The following is a 23,032-nucleotide window of genomic DNA, read 5'->3' as shown; positions in this document are numbered from 1 at the left end:
TCCGAATTTTTTTTATTGGAAAGACAATCATTAAAGTGGCTCGACCACTCACAGGTAGTATAAAAACACAGACCCTTAGGTCAAATTTAGGTCAAAAATCAAATTTTATGGCCTCAAATATAAAACTTGTTTCCAATTTATTACTAACTTGTCAAAGACAAATGGTGTTGAATGTCATCCGAGTGTGCTCCGTTGATTTTATGAAGTTAAATGAACCTGGTTTGTTTGGTGGTAGTATTTATAAAACAGTTAACAATAATATTAAGACCTACACCAAGGAGATGACATCATCATCAATATAGCCTTAAAGGAGCATTCCAGAGATTTAACATATTATAAAAGGTGAATATCTTAAACAAGAAAATAGCACTGCTTTAATGTTTTTTGAGGGGGGGGGGGGCTGGCATATTATCAAGACATAAATTCTGCCTTAAGTTATCCTTGAAAGTCAGACAGCTATTAAAGGGATATTCCAGACGATGTAACATTTATTTTAAAGAGAGAAATGTTCCAAAATGTTACCCAAAAATCAATTTATCGATACTGTGTCCCTCACATGAGTTATGGTTGATTACATGGACCTTTATTGACTGGCAAACATTCCCTTACTGCAGAAAGTGAATCACAATTGATGGTTCGTGATGCAATCATCCGGGCAGATGTTCTTCAAAAGGTTTACAGTCCCAAATTATTATGGATTGGTCTTTGAATTGTGATTACATGTGTCAGATGTTTGCTTAGAAAATCATCAAAATGCAACTTTTTTTTTTAGGAATATTAGTTTCCTCTTTGAACAGATGATTTAATTTATTAGGAAGAAAGTATGGAGCCATTTAACAGAATTTACAAAATATCACCACATTTGAAAACTTTGTATCTTTGCTGTACGAAATATTATGAGGATGTGGTTTAGGCCTAACCATGCAGAAAATTAACCACAGACACCGGAATATTCCTTGAAAAGTCCTAGCAATGTCGGTGAGGTTTGCGCTAATGTTACAATAAATACAAAATGTATTCTACATTGGATTACTCGGATTAAGAAATTGATATAAACAACGTACTTCATTTGATCCCTTCTGTTCTGTGATTCCAAGAAGGCCTTCTGGATATCGTCAGCTAAAGCTGCAAGCTCTTTCAATACCTGGCGAACAAAGTACAAACCATTGGAACTCTCATGAATATGCAGATAATAAAATGCACACTACATAAATATTCATATATTAATGCAAGTATTTATTTTCACAACTTCCTGTGTCACAACAATGAACCCAGATTGCAACAGACTCTTGTGTGTGTTGATAATGATTATGGCTTCAAACGATTTGTTCACAGATAGTACATTTGCATTATCTTCAAAAGTGCTCTAGTTCCAAGCAGACAGGAGGTTAAGTTTCTTAGTAGGAAACATATGGTCAAAGGAGGGTAAAGGTGATTAATTTGATCTAGGTAAGGGGTTGGGGGGGACAGAGGTCAACTGGACACAAGGACAGGTCAAAGAGTCTACTTTACATGATAGCGTAAAAAATTGGAACGAAGAACGAAGCACGTGATCAATGTTGTAAGAATGGAACAGGTGGTAAACTTTCCAAGCAGGAGATAATCAAAGTGTCAATTTTTCAAGAGAACCCGATGGTCAAGTTTTCCTTAGTTCGAAAGTTTTGAGGATGGAGATGGTCAATTTCACAAGCAGGGGATTGGTGATTGACCTTGAAAGATTGTGACAGATGTTCAGCCAATACAAAGAGGAAGTTCCTCAATAGGTTATATCATTTGCTCTGCAAAGAAACTCACTTTTTGTTCACACATTGTTGTTCAAACCTTTGCATTCACACCTTTGTGTTAAAGTTACACATCATGATGCAAACAAAGCGAGTACAGAGTATATCTCGTCACCTTTCATTAAACTGATTCATCGGAAACTTACCTTGATATCTGTGGACTCAGCTGTGGCCATTACTTGCAGTAATAGGTCCACACCTTCTTGTCTGTACCTCAGTCCATAAATGCACATATCTGTTAGACAGAAAAAGATACAAAATTATTCATTTCTGTAACAATGATTAACACTCCAACTTTCTTTGTTGCAAAAGATTAAATCCAAAATAAAATAGTCTTCATTTGAACTATTTCCAAAAGTGCCATAATAAGTGTCTTGGGTATTTATCTTCTGTCAATTTCTATTACACATATTTCACTACAATGGATTGATAATATATAATTACACATGCTATAAACTTTAATCATTCTATATCCACGTTTGTAGTGCGAGCAGAAAAGTTTTCTTTGGACGAGGGGCCAGGTGAGGAAGCCAATGACAAATTACGCCAACATTGTTTCCTTATTTTGGACACTCTTTTAAAAGGCAAAAAAGAATTCAGAGTGTTAATTATATAAGTTTAGGTTTCCTTTCTAATTCCCTTTTCATTAATTGACTCACCTTTCCAGATAAGAGGAAGCTTTTCAAAACTTCCCGCTGTTTGTATAGATCTCATCATATCCATGTATACCAAACCATTGGGTATGAAACCCTATAAGACAGAAACAAAATATAATTTACAAGTGGATGATTCAATAAACAGGGACATCAACTTTTGATACTTCCCCAACTGCCCCCACGCCTTCCCTCCCCATTCCCCTCCCCATCCCCTACCCTTCCCCTCCCTAAACCAAGATACAACAACTAAATGGCTGAAACTTCTGCTATTTCTAACGAAATTGAAGGTTTTTGTGAAAATTGTGACACAGTATTTTGTTTTGCTTTGAATAATCAATGTACAGGTGTAATGAAAGCACTATAAAAATAAATTTTGATTCTTTAACCAGGACTGGACATTTCCTGGGAAATAATAATATTTCCCAGCTGGGTGGAAAATAAGATAATAGGAAATAATAATTTCGAAATGACAATATTATCACTATATGGTATCACATGAACATGTGAAAATGACTAAATCTTGAGGGGGTAACTCCAAATTGAAGGGAGCATAAACTAAAACATCCTGGCTGTCTTTACAAATGGCACATGTATCTTCTTCATCACATCCTTCCTCCTACCAGTAACAAACTATAAAGCGAAAACTTAATCAAACTTCAATAAGTACTTTGAAAAGCATTTCACAGTAATGCAAATTCCAATTTTTAGATGAAAACTAGATGACATTTTTATGAAAGGCACTGACGAAAAAAAAAAGAAACTTACCGAGGGCACTAACTTCTCATAGTACTCATACATGGCTTCTGCACTGTCCATTAGACAAATTAAATGTAAGAACCGGGAACTAAATACCAGAAACCAAAAAAAGAGAAAACAAACAAACATATTTAGTGAGATTTTCTCCTACATTTCTGCCATACAGATCCTCATCCAACTGAGGTCTCTCTTCTGTTACCATGAAGGATTGATTCCCAGGATTTCGATGGTTCCGAGTGGGTTTGGGGGGGATGTAAATTCAAAATTTCGACCCACTGATTTATTTCAGACCCTGAACCTTTATGGAAGGACCAGAGAATCATGGATTTTATAAAAAAGGGGAGTGGCCCTGGGATCGGTGAAGCCAGACTACAATGCAGGGGGGGGGGATGGGCAGGGGGGTGCGGAAATAACCAGAAGTAAGCTTAAGTACTCATGGAAATATCTCTTAATTCTAACTTATACTTATTTGAACAACGGGAAACAGAACGTCAAATCTAATGTACCAATGTTTCGCTCTGTTTTTTTTTGTATTCATAAGCAGATGTTTTCCTTATACTTGTCAATTCCCCTCTTTATGACAAAGTTTACTTTCTAAGCAGAGAGGGACTCACTAGTATAAACTCTGCTTGCTGGTGTCACCACAAAGTTTGTAGTTGCTGCCTGTGTTGAGCAGGGCATCTATGCGGTAAGCAAGACGGACATCTTTCAAATTAAAGCACTGCAATACAGGAAGAGGTGGAATGGAAGGTCAAAGCAGTCAAATTTTGTCAAATGAATATTCAATATCTTACCATAATAATGAATATTTGATATCTTATCATAGCAATGAATATTCAATATCTTACCATAATCATGAATATTCAATATCTTACCATAATCATGAATATTCAATTTCTTACCATAATAATGAATATTCAATATCTTACCATAATAAATGAATATTTGATATCTTATCATAGCAATGAATATTCAATATCTTACCATAATCATGAATATTCAATATCTTACCATAATCATGAATATTCAATTTCTTACCATAATAATGAATATTCAATATCTTACCAAAATAATGAATATTCAATATCTTACCATAGTAATGAATATTCAATACCTTATCATGAATATTCAGATGGATCACGTAGAAACTCAGCCAGTTGGGACAATTTTCCTAATGCTAATACCTCTCTAAACTGTACTCCAATTTTATGCTCTCAAAGCACTGGTATTGACAGTACAAACAGTTCCTAACCTTGATCTGATAGAAACATGATATTCATACTGCTCGCACTGACAATACGAGTGCTCTAAAGCGGGACATAACAATACAGTACAGAAAAACTTGTCCCAACTGGGTGTAGAAACTTTTCATCATCTTGAACAGTTAGTTCTTACAAAGTATAAACTTTGTTGAATGAAAACTTAAAAATGAGTACACCAAATGAATGCACTTATTTTAACCATGTCTTGTTTGGCTATCTGCAACGACAACGAAACAGAGTGAGAGGAGGGGGGAAGGGAGGTGGCAATATTGGCTTACCTCTTTTTTAGCTGGAATTTGCATGAGTTTAAAAGGCTTTTCTTATGCTGCCAACTGTTGTTTAACATTCATTATAATAGGCTGTATGCAAACTACTAATACAATCATAGGTGTGGTTGAGAATACCAATTAAATGTCTGTAACATATACACAGTGGAAGTCTTGTATTACATAAAGGAGGTCACTACAGTATTTCTACTGTACTTACAATATTCATAGCATTCTTGAAAAAGTTCACTGCAAGGAAAAGAAACATGAAAAAAAATTAGATTCTGCTCATTATTAAACCATTCACATTCTAATTACTTGCAGATTCACTCAATTAATTACTGCAATGGAATGTTCCTTACAAATACTGTTAAAATGTGAAATATCTAAGTTGTGATATAAAGTATTAAATGTATTAGAACACTCCTTTAATGTAGTCATGACGACTACACGGGGATTTGTATGCCAAGTTAATTTGAATAAGAAACACCTTATCTTCTTTGCAGTGATTGTTGTTACTTTGTATTTAAATAGTATTAAACTGTCAAAGGAGTTATGAAACATTACCAAAGAGAAAACTCTAATGTGGGTTCTGAGTATCTGAATCACACCCCTACACTGATCATTGGCTAGGGCCTACAATACAATGTGAAGGAGAAAATTTCTCGCCCCTCCCTCTACCTCCACAGCACCAAACCACGCAAATGGAAGCAATGAGGTGTAAATAGGATGTATATGGTAACACCTTTGACTTACTTCAAGGTGTTAGCATTTAGCTAACACCATGGACTTACTTCAAGGTGTAAGCATTTTGGTAACACCGTGGACTTACTTCAAAGTGTAAACATTAATGTAACACCATGGACTTACTTCAAGGTGGGAGCACCTGTTGTAACCACTGATGCAAAATAAAACTATAACTATATGCATTTTGTTCTTAACTTAAGCACTTGGGAGGAAGTTTTACAATTTAAACATTCAGAGGCTTACTGTCATTTGGATCTTGGTAAGTAAATTCCTCTCCCTCTATGGTATCTACGATGTCATAGATTATATCGTTGGGAGGCAAATCTGTAAAAAAAGAAAAGGAAAGGTCTATTGAAGCAGGTATCTGTATTTCACTAAGGAGAAGTGATGTAGTAGTAACATAACATCCCCCTCCCTCCATAATCACCCAGTTCCCGGGTCACAATCCTACTAGGGAGCAGAACTCTCTTGTCGTATTCAAGAATCCTGCTGTGCAATGGTAAGGAGCAGATCCTGCCATAAATTGAACTTTTTTTGGTGTGTGAATAATGATATGGTGTTTGGTTTTGTTCTTTTCAATGGTTTTCGAAACAACTATGTTCACCTTGGATGCACTGCCGCAATGTTGAATGGACGGTCTCCCCCCCCCCCCCCCCCGCCCCTTTAAAGGATGTGGTCATCAGATACTGTGATGTGTAAACATCCATTAGACAGAACCTTTAACTGAATTACCTTGTCAGTTTAATTCAAATAAAAACACTGAACCATGCCAACCCCCCCTCCCCCCCCCCAAAAAACCCACTTAAACATGGTTCAAAACACCAAGCAAATGTATATTTAAAAATACTTACGGTCTTTGTAGAAAACTGTGAGAAGGAGACTGTATGTTCCGAGAGAAGGAGCTGAAGATAAAAATATAATCCAATCAAATAATAATTTGAAACATGTTATTTGCCACAATGAGCATTTCTAAGGCATACTTCTTAACTGAACGATTTTTAGAAATGACCTCTAATCTACAACCTGCTGAACATTACCTGCACCAAGAAACCTCATCCCCCTCCCCCACCCTACCAATTTAGGAGGAACACCTTCTCCTTCCTCTATTGATAACTTGTGGAATACAATATGAGTTTTTTAGTTTATTTGATAATGCTTCTATGTGAACAATTTTGAAAATAACCCTTTTCACACTAAACTATCAACTTCTGAAGAGAATCGGTAGAACATATACTCCACTGCTGCTAGAAGTAATTACTTGGATGTCGTCTTACCGACATTGACAACTCTCATCTCACTCAACGTCTGTAGAGAGCTATAAGTAATTACTTGAATGTCATCTTACCGACATTGACAACTCTCATCTCACTCAGAGTCTGTAGAGCTATAAGTAATTACTTGGATGTCATCTTACCGACATTGACAACTCTCATCTCAGTCAACGTCTATAGAGCTATAAGTAATTACTTGGATGTCGTTTTACCGACATTGACAACTCTCATCTCACTCAACATCTGTAGAGCTATAAGTAATTACTTGGATGTCGTTTTACCGACATTGACAACTCTCATCTCACTCAACATCTGTAGAGCTATAAGTAATTACTTGGATGTCGTCTTACCGACATTGACAACTCTCATCTCACTCAGAGTCTGTAGAGAGCTATAAGTAATTACTTGAATGTCATCTTACCGACATTGAAAACTCTCATCTCACTCAGAGTCTGTAGAGCTATAAGTAATTACTTGGATGTCGTCTTACCGACATTGACAACTCTCATCTCACTCAACGTCTGTAGAGCTTTATTTCGGCCAATGGCTCCCATCAGTCTAAGGCTATTCAAAAGGTTGTTGAAAGTTAGGACATTTGGACGGATATTTTCTGCCTGCATTTGCTTCAAGAGTTGCTAAAGAAAACCAGAGAAAGAGAGAAAAAATATGAATCTTACAAGCTTGTCAACCTGTTGTTTTGGGGGGGGGGGGGGGGTCACTGCGCCATGCAAGATGTTTCAAGGTAAACATTTTATGTCATTTATATGATTCATTTTAGTAGAATTGGCTTTTATTTGTTCAAAACTCGAAGAGCTTTTTCTTGATACAGGTCGTTTTCATTTGTTCATATGTCAAACTTTGTTTAAACGGAAATTAATCAAAATAGCACTTTCACTTGATGCCGCAAAGTGGCTAATATGTTGGTGTGTAGTAAATTTAATATCTCTGGCAATTGTAAACCACTTGCCGTATTTTAAAATATTGCTTAGCTGGCTTGCAATGTAACTTATATTTCTTTAGACTCTCAGAAATTCTTGGCACTTTCATTCAACGTATTGTTTACAACCTCTTATACAGACTTACCACAAGCACCTCCCACCTATCTTTGTAGTCGGTTCGTATACTGGTCACAGCTGATATGAGAGCGTTGTATCCATGCAAAGATGTTTGAATTCCTTTCTCTTGCATCTTATTAAAGAGATTAAATGCTTTTCCATGAGCACCATGCTGGAGATGACGATGATGATATAAAGACAGAGAAGAATAAAAGAAAGAAAAATATTTAAACAGTTGACTAAATTCAATCATTCAATGACCACTCTGTAAGCTGTTAAACAAACTCTTAAGCTGTTGAATATTTATTTACAGAGGAACATTTTTCTTACCTTCACCATTCCCCTGATCATGGCATTGTAACTATGGCTGTCTGGCTCCTTTAAACTCTCAAACAAAACCTGAGCCATGTTTTCTTCACCTTCCCTGGTAGTGTAAGAAAAAAGTGAATAACTTGTTATCGTTGTCCCTGGACAAAAGTTTCATCTGAAGTTTGTTCATAAAATGATGGAAATTGACCAATCTTAGACAAGTCTCTAAGACAAATCAAATGAACATTAAAGCTACGGTCTTTTGGCAAGGGAAAACACCAATCAGAACACTTTAAGAAAACAATTAAGAAATTTTTGTTAACATTCGTTGACATTTTCATCACAGTACTTCCAAAACTCTCCAAGTCGGCTTCAGATTTATTTTAAGAATAAAGGCATGATTAGCTCATACTTCCAGGTATCTTGAATCCATTGTTTCATTATCTGCTTCTCGTTTGGGGCCGGAGGTTCGATAGCCTCAGCCACCTAAAAAGAAAAAGAAAAAAAACAGTATATTAAATCACAACATCCAACAGGGCTTTGTAATAATTTAAGAAATTGTTAGGCATTGCAACAGGAACGTGACAGTGTTGAATTCCCATTTAACCAAGTTGAATTGTTGTATTGTATGCTATCATCAAGTTGGTACAAACAGACAGTTACACTCTCCATCTTGTGTACTTCACATGTTGTGTTCCTTGTAATATTTCCGGTCTCATTCCTTACCCTCGGATACCACAATGAAAGCATTAATGACAATGAATGGTACATTTGAGTTTATAGTGAAAAAAAACCAAAACATAAAACCAACAAACTGAAGGATCCCTTGATGATAATCATAGAAGAAGTTAGGGTGTGAACACTTGACATGTGATTGAAAGTAGGACTGAAAGCATCAGTATGAAAAACACCATCAATAGTTAACTTATAGAAAAGTTGTTGCTAAACAATCGTGTTCTTCAGTGTTTCTGCCGAGGGCGCTGTCACATCGGTCCTAAAAGTGCCGTAGATACGGCTCTGGATCATAATGTGCTTGATCCATCCTGTTTACAGATCTCCAAAGATTTTGTATAGCCTCAATCTATGTGGTAGTTGTGAAAATATGTTTACAACGATCTTGCCATTCAATAATTACCAGTAGATTCGCAGGTATGAGTCCAGTCTTTCTGGACAGGAGACTGGGATACTATTCTACTGATGCTCAAAGCTTAAACTCAGTTTAGCGGATGTCATTGAGAATACCTCAAAGAAGCTTTCTGATTGGTTGACAACCAGACATTTGTAAAGTTGCCAAAGGAACAGCTGGCAATATTTTGTTGCTAACATGTGCTGGTTATGAGTGGAAAAGACCGTACGTTAGCTCGAATACGTCACATGTGAGAATTAGTGATATGTGCATGTACTTTGCCCAGAAGTGTCCGTCAGAGATTCCTCAAAGGAATTCTCAGTGATTTCACTGATTTCAGAGACTGCAGCTTGTCTAGTTGTTGTTTATTAGATATCCCTGTTTGTATTAAAAGTTACATATGTCACCAACCTCTTCCTGCTTCTCCTCTTCAATAATATCACTTCCCTCCTCTTTGGCTGGCGGTTTATCAAATTCAATCACATCCAAGGGAGGTCGACTGTTGTAGTAACAGAGAGCATCAAGTAGTGCATTGGAGACGTCTAGACCAACTTCCTTCCCTGGAAAACAAAATCAAATCACAAATATGACAACAATTAAAATACAAACACTTTAGTATCTGTGGGTGCATTTTCCAATTTTAACAACTTTGGTAGGAATACTGTGGGTGTCTATTCAATAAGGAGAATCGTCTGATCAGTTGAACCTCAACCACCCTGTGGTTTTTGAGTTATTGCATGTACAAGCCAAAGTGTATAAATGCATTAATACATGCACACACATAATATTCAAAAATCATGTTTTGTTTTTTTAAGAAAGGGAAACATTTTTTAGGAGTTTGTGATGAAATGACCCTACCTGAATCTATGAGCTCTTTGTGCATATCACAAGCAGATTTAAAATCTAGTTGATCGAGGCGTTCCATTATGCCATCTTCCGAGGGATCTGTGAAGATGTATGTCTTGTTGGGTGGATAATATGCCTGTAAGACAAGGTTAACACCAACTGTTTGTAATTATTACACTTTATTGAAAATTGAGCAAAATTAAAGTAACAGCAAATGATATAATATTCCAACAAATCATCATTAAGTGACATTCTATGCTGATACCGAATGAAATTATTTTAAAAGGATATGCTTGTGGTTTCAGTTTCACAGGTAGTCTTAGTGTCATAAGGGAAATAACTGATCAAAATCTGGTACAGATTTCATCCTTAACTGGTGTAAGATATCACTTATATTTACAAAATAAACAAAGAAAAGTAGAAAAGTTAAAGTTGAAGGTTTACAGTCTTGTATGAGCCTAATGACTTTACAACTTAACCCCTGGTCATTGGTAACTTGTCACACCCACACACCAAAAGTGTGCTCAATTCAATCTCTCTCTCCTGGGGCACCTCAGTGCACCACATCCACATGTCCCCCGGGTGACTTCCCATAGGGTGCTGCCACAAACCAGCGCACACAACTATATTTACAAGTTACCTCACAAGTCCCCATTTATACACCTGGGTGAAGAGAGGCAATGGAGATAAAGTGCCTTGCCCAAGGACAACAACGCAATGATCTGGCCAGGACTCGAACCTGCAATCCTAAGATCACAAGTCCACTGCCTTAACCACTTGACCACAACGCTCTTCCAAAGCAAGAAAACAAATACAGATTATCCTCTTAAATATCCATTCATATCACAGAATACTGTATTATAGTGATATATGTACCTCAATTTTTGGTTCATCGTTCTGATGGGCAAGAAACACATCTGGTTTTGTCCTGATTACAAGTTGAGCTGCCTTTCTACCAGATTCTGCAGCCAGCAAATACCTTTTCTGCATTGCCAAAAAACAAATTGTAAGAGAATATTCACTGATGAAGCTTTATGGAAATGAGTGAGGGGAAACATCATAATGCAAATATCTAGTTGAAAACCAGATGACAATCAGGATTTTCCAAGAAACTTTTTAAGCATAGTCCTATTCTCTTAAGACAATTCCCATGAATACAGCATCTTTTATTTTCTATGGAAAGTGTGGTATCTTATGGATGTTGTACTACAACTTCCAAAGAAAATAAAATTGGAAAGTAAAGGCAAGGCACCCAAAGGCAAGGAAAAGAAAGGAAAACTATTTCTTGACCTTGTTTGGATAAAAAAGAGGAGATTATTCAAAGCAATACATATGTGTAATTTCCATTGGTCAAAAAACATTTGCTGTTAAGTTATTGAGTTACCATATTGCTTTTCTTCCTTCATTTTTTATTCCACTACAGAAAAGTGGAGGAGTATAAGTTGAAGTGTTCCTGCTTCCCCTTTGTGTGAAAACATAATTTCCAAATTCCAAGGGTACTTACATGAACTGGCACCAGATCTGAAGTTATAAATATTAATCTCACAAACAATGTAAATACAATGTAATTCAAACTGAAATGACAAAAGCACCGTCAAGAGATTTTATTACTGTCTGAAATGAAATGCATATATCCTTACTCTTTCCATGGGCGTTTTAGGCAGCAGGAAAGGATCGTCATGGTAACCATAAGGTGATGCTGTAGAATCCTACAGAAGATAAGAAACCAGGTAGAGCACTGAATTGCAGACTACTAACAACAACAAAGTCATTTGTGTTTACTTTACTTTCCACTTATTTTTGACAGTCAAAGTTAGCACCTTGTCAAAAAGCTTCAAATACCTGCTCAGTTTTTGGATGGATCGATGTCAAATCAATATCTCTGCAGACCTGATATGTCTATTGTGTGAAGCTGCAGAGCACAAAAGATTGTCCTTTGCAGACCCCCTGCAGCCCCCTTAACACCATCCTACCTTGACATGGTACCTTACTGCTAGTCAAAAGACTTTTGATTAATGCATCAGTGTCGCTTCTCTTCAAATTCTCAGATTGTTTTGTTTGCAATGTAATATTCTATCTTAATTGAATACACTTTAATTTAACTTACTGTATTACTATCAGAACAGCTGTTTCTTTCTCCAAAGAAACATCAACCTTTTGCATGGAACTGCAACAATGTCAGAGCAAAGATACCTTAGTCCATTACACCCTTTGTGAGCAGTTATTGCTATATCCATAAGGCTTTTTAACAGCTACTGAACTTCTTACAGTACATTATCGAGTGAGAGAAAATGCAAATACAGAGTATAGATCCTTGCACTAAATTCACTAATTATATGAGTGAATCTGACTAAAATGGAAAAACTGTAATTTAGTAACTAATGGTCAGCCATTGTAAATGACCTTTGAAATCCTATCACAAATAATATGACTTAAAAAAAGAAGCCTTAATATCATGAAAGGTTTCCTAAGTCAAAAACTAAAAAGTTCTTCAAACCTTTCCAACAGTTTCAGATAAAGCTCTAAGCACAGCCAGGTCATCCCTGTTGTATGGAGAAAGTAAATACGAATGTTGCATCAATAAAGATCAATTAATATCAATTTATTTCTGGTAAACAATAAACTCATAAAAATATGTGATGATGCATATGACACGGTGGGTTTAATACCTTTGCATCAATTTAGTGGACTTTTCAGAATAATTAACCTTGTTAGTCTCAGATGCACATTAAACAAGTTACTCAAGTGCTATTAAATCCATAACTAAAACTTATGTGTCCCATCTATTGAAAGTAATACTTTATTGCTTTGTTAGCAAACCTGTGATGTTCATGACTTATTTCAGTGATCCTGGTGTGAGTTTAGGGTACCTTATCCATCTTTCAACTGTCCATGCAGTATGATATGTACACAACTTATGACTAATTCAATGATAAATGCAAAAGCTTTTGAAAAATATCTGCAGCAAATTTAAATGATTGATAGGCTAACTATAGTGTTCATGTTTCTAAACTTAGCAGGTTGCCACTACAAACCTCTTCTTCCTTTTTGGAATGACAAGTTTATTAAATGATGACTCCAGTTCGTCGGTCTTCTGAACGGTGTTTTGGATCCCTGAGGTTGCATGAACATAAAACCTGGACACAAGAGTGATGACAGTATCAAATGAAAAGACTTCAGCAAAACTACATGATACTTTTCCTTTAAGTCTACCTTATGTACAGACTGCACTAATCTATTTTACTTATTCAGTGGCCTTGTTTAAATTGACACTCAACGACATTCATACTCTTTTCCATTAAGCATTGCTATAACCCTAATATACTACAGTACTATTGTACAGTATGCTGGTAATGTTAGCTGGCCCTAGGGTACCTTACAGAAGTACCCCTAAAATGTGGATGTGTACCATAAATGAACAAATTAGTAAAGCTGAAGTCAAGGTATTTGCACATTAACCTACTTGGATTAGGAACAGATGTACCTCTTTATACTTATAGACACAGCAAACAACACATTTTTATTCTTTCGACACCAAAAATGTTTTACTTGGATCCGTCACTGATTAGATCCAAGTTTACAGCGTGCAAACGCAGAAGCTATTATCTTGCTGAGGCCTAGCCTATGTATCATATTCGTTGAACGTTATAATATCTAAATTACACTTTACGACTCTCGTGCACCTAACGTACAGAGCTGTATTGTGAAGTGACTCTTTTTAGTTCGAGTACAATGTACTGGGTTGTCGTCTTCATTCTTAAAAATGGAAGAGCAACACGCTCTATCATATACACAGCTGTTCTGAATGGTTCTCACCTAGATGAATTCTTCGAAAGTGGAAATTTCAGACACAATTTGCAGATATTGCGAGCGCACGAAAATTTTGAGGGAGTCGCCATGATTGAGGTAGCACATAACAAAACTTCACCTCTATCGTGTTCCAAGCTAGGCCTGTTTGTTGGGTATTCAATAGAAACCTCAAAATTGTTGCATCTACTAAAATGGTCAAGGTGTTCATTTATGACGCGTTACACTGCTATCTAACTATTGTAACAGTGTTATACATTCACAAATGCAGAATTTTTACTGAATTTTGATATCCGGTCATCAAGATACACCACTCTTAATTTCACTTTACCATATGTAAAACTAGAAACGTAGTTTCGAAATCTTACCCACACTATCTTTGTATGTTGTTTGATAAAATCCCTCAATTTTGCTGAAACGCCGAAATCGTTGAACAATGTATGTGGACCTTTAGTTTCCATTCCATGCCTTAACTACGTTACCTTACCAAGTACCAGCTATCCATTCTTAAAACCACACCCAAGTTTTATCCTAAATTTCAACTAAAATAGGCATACGGTAAACGTGCAGTGGCGTAGAGCCAAAAATTCGAATTCGTAACAGAGGAGAAAGCCTTTATGGTGTCATAAATAGTCATAGCAATGCAAGCGTTAATTATACATAAATTTCTTCACATGTGACAGCATCAAATTGCATGTCGGTCCCCTTACCGGAACAAAATTTTCTCAGAGGAGAGGGGACGTTTTGCAAGCTAGTCGTCACCATTGTGAAGTCCATTCTACGCATCTGTACATATCAGTTTGGACATGTTCATCTCAGTTTGGGAATATTTTCGGTATTTATGTATGAAACGGTTGGCTCTCTGCATAATTCCATCGTTTGCGTATTTGGTTCCGTCAGAACCTTAGGCCAAACAAAATTGGCAAGAGCGGAGACCACGGCGTGTTTTTTTTTCTGAGAAAGGGACGCTGGGAAAATGGAAGATATGATAATGACTGACTAACGTGATTATAGTTCTTGTGCGGTGGCGTAGTTGTACTTTGTTCGAGTACCGCTTAAATGAGTTACCACGTTGAACATAATTATTTCTGGTTTGATGTTTAAAGGGTGTGAAGACTCGCACAAAAAGAAACATCTTATGCCGGTAATTTGACCTAGCTTCGAATGAGGTGTAACAGAAGTGTTAGACACCACCATCGATTCCAGAAAATACCGTCGGTAATTACACACTAGTGTACAATCAGTACATATAGCTGCGGTCAATACCCACAGCACAGTATACAAACGATACAGCGATGTACATCTCAGGTCCAGCTAAAGATAACAAGGTATCACGTTTCATTACTGTCTGCATTTTGTAGCGACACGAACAAAACGTCACTTGCAAGCAACAGAAAGTTAACTTTTTTTCAGATGGCCGCACGCGGTTTGGGGCGAGTCTTCAGTGCCTTTAAAGGCCTATCTAGTATGATACTATTTACATTATGATATACTACATACTAACACCAGCTTCAGTATATTTTTAATTTCATGACCATATCAGTTTGAATATACTCATATCAGTTTGGACATGTTCATATTGGACAGGTTTCATCTCAGTTTGGAATATTTTCAGTATTTATGAAATGGTTGGATCTCCGTAGAACTACAAGTAAAGAATCAGTTTTACAATTTCAAAATTGATGGACTTGAAGTAAAAATCGACTCTACGAAACCGCCAGGGGTGCGTTAATATGTGCTGGTCTGCAGTGGGAATAGTCATAGTAACCGATCACCTGATCAGGGAAATCCCCTCACAGTACTATTATGATACATCAATTTTTGTGCACTAACAAACAACTTGACACAGTGCAAGTAAACGGCGATCACAGGCGATATGTAACAAGCTAGTACAGAACATGGAGACTGAGTGATTGATGCAGAACTCTTGCTACACGATCGTTGAGCAAGATGTCACGGAAGAATACTTACGGATCACGTCTACCTGAATTTTTAAACGACGAGGAGTTGCAGACTTTCCTAGATGAACATTTAACAGAAGCCTGTAGTAATGGTGACATCGACCAAGTGATTGATTTATTGCAGAAAGGTGCATCAGTTGAAGGTGATGCCTGGATTCAAAGCCAGCTATTGGATGGAGAAAATTTCATGACGCCATTGATGAGTGCATCAATGAATGGTCACCATAAAATTGTTAAACTGCTTTTGGGAAATGACGGTAATAATTGTCAATTATGGACGTTTATAATAACAAGATCGGTTTTTGTTTTTGGCCATCATGAATCGTCGATGTCATTAGTAGTAGTTTTGCGAAACTTTTCAATAGCGTGTTGTCTGAATTATTATGAACGTGTAGTCCACTAATACCATTCCTTGAAAGACTTGTATTAATTTCCCCTTCTTCATTAGTTTTGATACGTCTGTATCTTGAAAATTTATAAACGTTCTGTTTTGCTGACAGATATGTGAATGAGAGAAAATAAACCCAGTGTATTTTGCATAAATTTTGAAATTATTGTTACAAGTGTTAAAAACTTAAAAGGATGCAATTCACAATTTCATTTAATTTTGGAATATGCATATTTGCCTGAAAATTCACAGCAGACGTACCATCAACTTGATTTTTTCTTACTCTTAAAAAAGGAGTAGGTCTAAGCTTGTTTTACTTGGCTTATGTACAAAACACTTGAAATCCACTGCTATTTTTGATTCGATCAGGAAGCATTTATTTATCCTTTATAGTCTGAAGCTTTTAATTTGTAGATAAACTGCAAATAGTAGACTTTCCTTAACATTTTTATTTCTCAGGAATTTACTCACACTACATTAGTTTTCTGTTGTTGCTTCATTGTCATTTCAGCTGAACCAAACAAAGGTGATAGATATAATGTAACACCACTCCATTGTGCTGCCCTCTCTGGTCACGAACACTGTATAGAACTGCTGATACGTGCAGGCTCCAATGTCAGAGCGGCTACATTAAATTATAATCGTATTGGAGTTCATCAGAGTAAGTCACATTGGACATTTACTTTCCTTTTCTTGCGATGTTACATGCTCATTACCACATCTTTTATTCAACGTTATCACTTATCAGTATCACCCCTAACTTTGAGGATGTTTAACTTTGCTTAGGTTTTTCAGAGAACTTTGATATATTTTCTGACTTGCCTAGATATGGCTTAAATTTGGAGGTTACATGTGATTTCATTGTAGAAGTAAAATGCTTATTGAAGCCTGACAAGAAATCAGTTTGCTTGGCTTTCATATTTTGGGTGGCATACTGAGGAACTTGAAAGGCATATTATCCCCCCCGCTTACATTAAAATGAACTGCATATTGACTTATAAATGCAAACAGTATCTCCCTCTTCCCTTTCTCCACCTCCCATCCCTCTCATTGCCTCTCCCACACCTTTCACACTCTTAATAACCCATAATCTAGGAAAATAACATGTTTGCCTCACTGGTGTGAAATATTTTCTTTCAAGAAACTTTGTCAGCTGTGCCTCAAACATACTTATCTGAAATATAGAGTAGATATTATCCTTCAAGATAATTTTACTTTGAAGTTATCACTAAATACTTTAAAAAAATGGTTTTCATTAAACCGACCTCTAGAATACTTTTATTTATCTGAAAAAAAAAAATATTTATCTCTCATTCCATCCGGCACTCCTTAAATAAATTATCAACCCTGCACTGGAAGATGTACACATCAAACATTGTCTCGACATTTGATTCCCCATGCATAGAGCCTCACAGAGCGGGCACAACTTCGCTCCATTTAGCTGCCAGACAAAACCACCCAGGATGTATAAAGAGACTTCTGGAAGATGGCAAAGCTGACATCAATCAAGCAAATGTACTTGGCCTTACAGCACTGAATATTGCTTGTCAAAATGGACACGAAGAATCTATATTAACTTTGATAAACTTCGGAAAGGAGGGCTGCCTTAGCCATGTTGCCTCTCAAGTTTCAGGTAAAAAGTGTGGTAACATGGACACAAAATGAATACTCTATTATTTCTTTCAACTGAAGAACGTTTAGAAGCTCTTTTATGAATTTTACCAGTGTTGGTTAGAGGAGGAGTATGAATGTTGAGGGGAGGGAGGGCAGGGGGGGGGGCAAGGGAAGGTGTGAATTGAAGAACTATAGTAATTGATTTTTATAAGGTTGCCCATAGAAATGCATCTCAAGGGTTAGTTTTCAAAGCTGACTCTTCTTTATTGGGAGATAAAGGGAAATAATATCAGCTGAAAGTCTTCAAAGGTGTGCAATTAAAGCAACACTCAAAAGTAGTGGTATACAAAATTTCTTTATTGAACTAAACGGTGTATAGCTCACTGTATTAGGATAAGCTAACGACTTGTTATCACAAACCACCAGATCACTAAATTAAATCAAATTAAATTAAAAGGATATCCAATTGCAAGAGCATTTTTTTCATTTGGCTTGTTCAGAATGAAACAAAGTTATACAACCAAGGCAAACTGTTATTTCATCTGATTTGTTCTACTGAGCAGCTGATACCACGCTCCACCACTGTGTACGCCACGGATTGGTGCAAGCAACCAGGGAACTGTTGAAGTATGGAATGGATCCAAACAAGAGGAACGCCGCTGGTTACACTCCCCTTCACTTTGCTGTGGTCCAGAACTGCGTCCCTCATGCTGATATGATTCGGGTGCTGATAGAGAATGGGCGGGGTATTGATGTCAATGCAGCCATCGGAGATGAACTGGCAGGCATTAGGAACAGAGCTGGTAGGAAAGGGGCTGGTAAGGACAAAGTATTCTCAATCCTGGGCCTCAAAAAGTCAACTGCAGAGTCAACCTTTTTAGCCACAGTGTTTTTTACTGGTAAAATATTTCACAGACTGTAAAGACAAAACTGCTCAAGCTTGCTTGCAGTCCTAGGTTAACTGTGAGTACTGTACTTGTTTTGAGTGGAAACATATCCTTCGTCAGGTGTGAACAATCTGTTATGATACCCAACCAACGACAGATAGTTCTTGCTTTCAAGTTTCTAGTTTTTAGGTAATGCTGTGATAGGCTTTGAGACCTATCGCTGGTATAAAGCGCTACATAAATCCAACATTATTATTATTATACTGAATGCTGTGTCGAAACTCCAATTTTCAAAGGTTAAGCCTATGGTATTACTATTACTACTAGTGATATGTTAGTTGCTACAGTAGTCATAGCTAGTTACTGAAGACTAGTGTAGGCTAAGTTCAGTCCGGCTCAAATGATTTCCACCTCAAACTCGTAAGATTTGTGAGGGGGGGGGGTGGAGGGGAGGCTATTGTCACACTTAAAATCCATATTATTGTATCTCCAGTAGCCCTTATACTGACCAATGAAATCAGTCAGTTTATTCAGTCTCATTATTACAAGCCATTTCGATCCAACCTTTTTCTTTTCATTTTTTATCAGGATTACGAGCTCTTCATTTGGTAGCTTTCTCCCCCCCAGAGGTTTCTCACTCCCATGAACTGCACACAATGGAATATCATTTGTCGACGGAGTTTGTCACAAATGCAGACCCCAACACCCCTATAAGAGACGTCAACAGTGCATCTCTATTGATACAGTACGGAGCTGACACTTCTGTCTGTTATAAAGGTAGAACTCTCATGCAACAAGAGATCTACAACCAATCAGGAACCGACTTGCTGGAACTCTTGATTCGCAGCGAATTACGGGTCGACATACCCGACAGACCCGATGGAATTTCAGACGAGCAGTTCAAAGTGTCCGACGCTGAAAGGAAAATAAATTGGCTGAAGGGATTATCAAGGATAGCGCCCTCTCTTCAGCAGTGCTGTAGAATTAAGATAAGAGAGTTTGTTACTCCTTTAAGGCTGAATAGAATACATGAACTGCCAGTTCCGTCAAAGTTAAAGGATTATATATTACTGAAATATTGATGCAGTGTATCTAGAAATGGGAATTTGACCCCCTCCCCTTCTCCTCCCCTCTCTGCCTCTTTCTGTCTGTGTCTCTCTTTATGCTACTCCTTCAGATTTAAGCTGTCTAGCTTTTTACTGTCTCATGCATGGTCATTTTTTCAGATGTGAGAAAAGGCTTACATTTTGGAAGGGGAGAACAAAATAGAAAGGTCCGAAATAACAGCAACAACTTCTTTTTCCCATTGTTATTGTGCATATAATAATAATAAGTAATATTTTTATAGCGCATAATCAGCAAAGCTGCTCAAAGCGCTTTACAAATGTAAAACCTAAAAACGAATAGTAAAAAAAACCTAAATATTAAATATATAGAACCAATAATGTAAAAGCCTAAAGCAACAATTTAAAAACACCCGTACTAAACGATAATAAAAATATATATGTAAAAAATAAAATAAATAAAAAACCTGAAAGCATATAGTCCAAAACAAATTCAGAAGTATGTAAATAGTAAAATAGTTCCAAAAAAAAAATGCACAAAAGATTAAATCATAGTCAATGTTTAAATATAAATAAGTATGAGAAACTATACTACAGTAAGACAATTATTGTTAAAGCCTAAAACAGATGGTAATAAACACCCAATACTAAACGATAATAAATAGAATCCTAAACGTAGTGAAAAATAATGTGTTGCATTTTGCCTAAAAACATGGGTACAACTGAGTGACAAGCAACAGATAACAGGAAGAGTTCCTTTCATCTTGTACATATCATGCACTTTTGTGTAAAAAAAAGAGGTACAAAATCCAGAATCTCTTGTCATATTTATAAGGTCATCAGTATTGGCCCAAAATATGCTAGAAAAGTCAAATAATGGTCACTCATGCTCCAAGAAAACAAACATTTGACTATACTGTTGAGACATTTACAAATTTTAATATGAACACACTCTTAATTTTCTGCAAAAAATTGGAGAGTCATAACTACCAGGAATGTAATTATGGAAAAGTTTTAGCAACTTTTAGCAAGCTAAAATTTGGGGCTAATACTGTTGACCTTTTATGCGTAGGCCGTATAAAATGTCACTAATGAAGATTCTCAGTAGTATTATACATGCAATCTTTTTTCTGGTTTTTTATTGTATTCTCTACAGATTGATGTAAATATGCTGTTTTAATGCACACATTTATAGGAAACCCATATCTGTTTTCTTCTTGTATTTGATATAGAATGAAGTTACAGAAATAAGAGGATAGTAAAAAAGATTTAGTATCCCAAGTTTGTAAGAATTATTCCCATTGAGCAAGATACATAAACAAGGAAACAAAATGAAGTCACCACAGTTTAGCAATGCCACATGGTAGAAGGTACAACATCTAAAGTTTGGTCAGTACTAATTAACATATACTTTCAATAAGAAAAAATGAAAAAGAGACAGGTTTCCCTGGATTCATTTCAAGATCGTGGACATCCTCTCGCCTTAATTATTTCACTGAGTATCTTTATAACATATGTATATTTGTATGTATATGCTTTACAACATGACAAGATGCAATCTTTGAATGTCTTTGATGTTATTACAATAGTCTAGATATCTTTATGATCAAGACTTGATGCTAAATGCACATATATATGTATTCATAAAACGTGGTACATTTGGATGGCAATATGTCATACAGGAAATCGTACCAGTCACATGGGGGGTATTGGGGGAAGGGAGGTATTGGGGGGAGGAGATATTTGAATTGTTGTTTTTATTTGTGTCCATATGTCCAGATCTAACTAAAGCCCATTTTTGAGTTTTGGTAGACAGTTTGACCAAATTTAACCTACAGGATTATTTCTAAATTTAAATATTAACTTATAACTTTGGTCACGGTTTTTAATGTTTTAATATCACAATGAATGAGTTCAAGCAAGCTTAATTAATTCTACAGCATTATATCGTAGAGTATAGGCCTAACAGTGATGCATATGAAAATTAGACATGGGTACAGGATTACAAAATTATTCAATGGCTTTGCACAAAATGACAACGTTTTCACAGGGTGTCAATACCACAATTTCTTCAGTAGCTATTGCAGTTTTCTAATTTTCTTACCTAAATCATGACTTGTTTTGGTGTAGCCTACTTCTAGCCTATATCCGACTGGAATGTTTGTAGATGGAATGTTTGTAGAATTTATTGTCGTAAAGGAAGTTTTTATTTGCCAACTAGAAAGCTTATGCTTATTCTGGTTCCTCTACAAATTACTCTCTCTGCATTTTGGAATCTATACGAGAGACAAAATCACTTGCTACTATGTTAAATATCCGTAAACGTATTAAACGATGTATTATTTATGCTTAGACTTCCTTATGCAAATGACTTTCTGTATTATGTGATAATAGTAGAAATTCAACTTCAAACTTGCAAATGGAAAATAGAGATTAATGCCTTTTCGTTATTTGATTACCATCAATTTAATTTTCGGCTCTAGCTAGTATCGTGAATCAATCAAAAACTTGGACAATTTAGAAAATAGATTATTCAGTTTTCAAAATATGGCACTATAATATAAATTATTTTGGCTGTATATTGCCATGGGATTACGGGATTAGCGGATCTTGCCCGATGGGGGGGGGGGGGGGGGGGGGTTAGGCCAGCAAAACCTAGATTCTAGGCATATAGTCGAACAATTCAAATAAATGATGAATAGTTGCAATCGATTTTTTGACGATTTATTGTCTCTTCTTGAATCACACATATTAAATGAAACTGTCGGCACTAAAATAAAAATCATTGAAAGACCCTTCCATTTCGATTATCAATACAGATCTGACGAACGCGCGCATCAACAAAAATTTGCCTAAGATATGGGGGAAACCGTGCTACTATGATAGGATTTTATCCGAATCGTTGATTGGTCGAACAACAGCACACCTCCATAATATTAATTAGTACCGCAAGTTGCTCCAAAGGACCAATCACCAATTTTGCAGCCAAGAAATGCAAGAGTAAGCAACACCTATAATTTGGGGCGTCGGAGCCGGTACGGCAGGTCAGGCGAACGCCGGACCAATATTCACGGAGCAAAAAAAAAAAAAAAAGTAGGACTAAAAAACAAAAATGGCAAAAAATAAAGAACCAAAATGAAACATACTTCAAAATGTGTTTCAGAAGATTAGTCGGGTGGCAGGGGTCTTGTTTTCAAGCTCGGGAAGTGCCATTTCCTGCAATCTGGGAGACATTT

General features: G+C 36.4%; 2 protein-coding genes across 3 annotated transcripts in view; one reads left to right on the top strand and one right to left on the bottom strand.

Annotated features, from left to right (window-relative positions):
* Positions 1-14,023, bottom strand: part of LOC139968066 (small ribosomal subunit protein mS39-like) — a 33,114-nt gene extending 19,091 nt beyond the window's left edge. For both annotated transcript variants that reach the window (XM_071972404.1, XM_071972405.1), the window contains exons 1-19: positions 13,892-14,023; positions 13,111-13,212; positions 12,573-12,618; positions 11,716-11,784; positions 10,952-11,059; positions 10,088-10,211; positions 9,641-9,789; positions 8,516-8,589; positions 8,125-8,218; positions 7,823-7,966; positions 7,230-7,374; positions 6,320-6,370; positions 5,712-5,792; positions 4,942-4,970; positions 3,808-3,914; positions 3,203-3,281; positions 2,441-2,531; positions 1,928-2,016; positions 1,065-1,144 (exon numbers count right to left, since the gene is read on the bottom strand). In XM_071972404.1, the coding sequence (XP_071828505.1) occupies positions 1,065-1,144; positions 1,928-2,016; positions 2,441-2,531; positions 3,203-3,281; positions 3,808-3,914; positions 4,942-4,970; positions 5,712-5,792; positions 6,320-6,370; positions 7,230-7,374; positions 7,823-7,966; positions 8,125-8,218; positions 8,516-8,589; positions 9,641-9,789; positions 10,088-10,211; positions 10,952-11,059; positions 11,716-11,784; positions 12,573-12,618; positions 13,111-13,212; positions 13,892-13,974 (1,745 nt within the window). In that variant the 5' untranslated portion in view covers positions 13,975-14,023. The remainder of the gene's footprint in view (positions 1-1,064; positions 1,145-1,927; positions 2,017-2,440; positions 2,532-3,202; positions 3,282-3,807; positions 3,915-4,941; positions 4,971-5,711; positions 5,793-6,319; positions 6,371-7,229; positions 7,375-7,822; positions 7,967-8,124; positions 8,219-8,515; positions 8,590-9,640; positions 9,790-10,087; positions 10,212-10,951; positions 11,060-11,715; positions 11,785-12,572; positions 12,619-13,110; positions 13,213-13,891) is intronic.
* A 1,699-nt stretch (positions 14,024-15,722) lies between these two features.
* LOC139968068 (uncharacterized) lies at positions 15,723-22,242 on the top strand. Its single transcript, XM_071972406.1, has 5 exons — positions 15,723-16,100; positions 16,743-16,892; positions 17,637-17,864; positions 18,409-18,663; positions 19,321-22,242. Exons 1-5 carry the CDS (start codon positions 15,833-15,835, stop codon positions 19,812-19,814), a joined length of 1,395 nt encoding a protein of 464 aa, XP_071828507.1. The 5' UTR covers positions 15,723-15,832; the 3' UTR covers positions 19,815-22,242.
* The last annotated feature ends 790 nt before the right edge of the window (positions 22,243-23,032 follow it).

This window comes from Apostichopus japonicus, chromosome 5, assembly GCF_037975245.1.
Source record: "Apostichopus japonicus isolate 1M-3 chromosome 5, ASM3797524v1, whole genome shotgun sequence".
In the NCBI taxonomy this organism is placed as follows: Eukaryota; Metazoa; Echinodermata; class Holothuroidea; order Aspidochirotida; family Stichopodidae; genus Apostichopus; species Apostichopus japonicus.
This window is presented reverse-complemented; position numbering and strand designations above follow the sequence as displayed.

What these genes read in the sequence shown, in the direction of transcription:
- LOC139968068 (XM_071972406.1), top strand. Translation starts at nt 15,833, where the DNA reads ATGTCACGGAAGAATACTTACGGATCACGTCTACCTGAATTTTTAAAC. An exon ending in TGTTGCCTCTCAAGTTTCAG is followed by an intron (nt 17,865 to 18,408) that starts GTAAAAAGTGTG and finishes TCTACTGAGCAG; the next exon opens with CTGATACCACGCTCCACCAC. An exon ending in AGCTGGTAGGAAAGGGGCTG is followed by an intron (nt 18,664 to 19,320) that starts GTAAGGACAAAG and finishes ATTTTTTATCAG; the next exon opens with GATTACGAGCTCTTCATTTG.